Below are 2,185 nucleotides of genomic sequence, written 5' to 3'. Positions count from 1 at the left end.
AGGCAAAATTTCCCGATTTTTGGAGCGGGAATAAAGAACTTGTGAAAATTGAAGAAGCCCTTTACAAAGCCTTCCACGATTGTGCTTTTTAAGGTATGGAATTTCCACGGCCGTATTTTAGCCCATTTCAGCTACGTACTTTAATGACCTATCCGATTTTAGCATTATTATACTTTATGAGTTTCCACGACCGTGTTTTCTCATAGTGTTAATTTACACGGTTGTGAAAATTGTGAACGTAGGTTTAGTGGTAGTTTCTAATTTTCCTAAAAAGAGGTTACTAACTTCATTTTTGAGGATATCAATTTTTGGAGCTTTGAAGGAGTACGATTTTTGGAGCAGATTTTTTGAGCGTTTTGAGTGGGAATAACACTTGGAAATTATTGAATTTTGTATTTCGTAAGTTTAATTCATATTTTGATTAGATTCTAGACTTTGTTCTTGATTTAACCATATGTGGTTAATTCCCTTCTATTTTCGGTTTTATAGATGCTTGATGTTTTTATCTTTTTAACTCAATGACTTGATGTTATGTTTAATCATCTATCTAGCAATTTTAGTATTGTTTTAATAAAGAGTTTGATTTTGATTTTGGTCCATGGTGGCCACTTAAATTAGAATTAGGTCATACTAGTCATTCAATTTGATAAAATTTGTAATCATTTTGTCAAATTGATACTAAATGATGTTGGATTAAACGGTTAAAAGGAAAGTATGTTTTATTTTAGGAAACTTGATATGGACTTGTTTTAGTTTTTGTGTTTGTTTAGGATTCAATTATGTCTAGTATAAATATGGTACAAGTTCACATGTTTAAGAAGAGTTTTTTGGGTATTCTCGTTTAATTAGAAAAAGCTTAGCAATTTTCTATCGTTCTCTTCTTTCTTCTTTTAGATGCATACTTGTTTCTTTTTGTTTATAAGTGAAGCAAGTTCCAAACCTAAGTAGTCTTACACTTGGTATCAGAGCGGTTTCCTTGAGGACGTGTGATTCAAGGTTGATTACAAAGCAACCCTGGTTTCTTTTAATCGGGCTTGTGAGAGACTAACCGGAGGCACGGAGTAAACAAACGAGAAGACGTTAAAGCGGGTGACTTTGAATCGGTTCGTTTTGCGGGTGACAGAAGACGGTAAAAGTGGTCGTGACCTTGTCTTGTTGTCCGGTAGAAGAGTGCTCCCGGAACAAGCTTGATTAAAGAAGTCGGGGTTAAGGAGAAAAGTATGTCGTTGGTTAAAGAAGGAGGTTCGATGGCGTATCAAGTTCCGGTTTTGACTCTAAGGAATTATCCGGTGTCGGCGGTCAAAGTCAAGTCGATTATGGATGCACATGACATATGGGAGACGGTCGAACCAAAGGCAGGTGAAACATCGGATCAAAAAAAGTCAAAAAAAGCTCTTGCGTTTTTGTTTCAAGCAATACCCGAAGACATGGTGTTGCAAATGGCGAGTTACACCGAACCAAAGAAAGTGTGGGATAGGCTGAAAACACGGTATTTGGGAGTGGATCGAGTGAGAACGACTCGGCTTGCAATGTTAAAGAGAGAACTTGAAAGTTTGCGCATGAAGGAGGGTGAAACGGTTGATGATTTTGTGACAAAATTATCCGATTTAGCTTCAAAAACAAGGAGTCTTAGATATGAGCTTGAAGAAGGTGATTTGGTAAAAAGGTTACTAGATTTGATGCCTAAGTCGTTTCTTCAAATCGTGGCTTCAATAGAGTAATGTTTCGAGTTGGATTCAATGTTATTTGATGAAGCGGTTGGTAGATTGAAGGCATACGAGGAGTGTATAAGAGGAACCGAGAAAGTTGAGGACACTCAAGGTGGGTTGTTGTTGGCTAGTGAGGAAAAATCACATGTTTGTAAGCATTGTGGCAATGGAAGTTCAAATCGGGATGACTTTGGACGTGACCGGGGAAGAGGTCGGGGGTCCGAAAGAAGTCGAGATGGTAATGAACGTGTCCGGGATAAAAGTCACGTTAGATGTTACAAATATGGTGAGCTTGTTCACAATAAAAACGAGTGTCCTAAATGGGAAAAGGAAGAAGCGGGTCTAATTGGAGAGAAATCGACAATATTTTGAACGAGTCGCTTAACCAATTAAGGGGGTGATTGTTGGATTAATCGGTTAAAAGGAAAGTTTGTTTTATTTTACGAAACTTGATATGGACTTGTTTTAGTTTTTGT

The 2,185-nt window shown here is 37.3% G+C and overlaps 1 protein-coding gene across 1 annotated transcript; it reads left to right on the top strand.

Moving 5' to 3' along the window:
- The first annotated feature begins 1,220 nt into the window (after positions 1-1,220).
- On the top strand, positions 1,221-1,721 carry LOC145075860 (uncharacterized). Its single transcript, XM_079021950.1, has one exon. It carries the CDS (start codon positions 1,221-1,223, stop codon positions 1,719-1,721), a length of 501 nt encoding a protein of 166 aa, XP_078878076.1.
- The last annotated feature ends 464 nt before the right edge of the window (positions 1,722-2,185 follow it).

The sequence above is a fragment of the Lactuca serriola genome, chromosome 9 (assembly GCF_051521515.1).
Source record: "Lactuca serriola cultivar US96UC23 chromosome 9, Lser_US96UC23_V15, whole genome shotgun sequence".
NCBI lineage: Eukaryota > Viridiplantae > Streptophyta > Magnoliopsida > Asterales > Asteraceae > Lactuca > Lactuca serriola.
Note: the sequence above shows the minus strand (reverse complement) of the source record. Positions and strands in the feature narration are given on the sequence as shown.

What these genes read in the sequence shown, in the direction of transcription:
- LOC145075860 (XM_079021950.1), top strand. Translation starts at nt 1,221, where the DNA reads ATGTCGTTGGTTAAAGAAGGAGGTTCGATGGCGTATCAAGTTCCGGTT.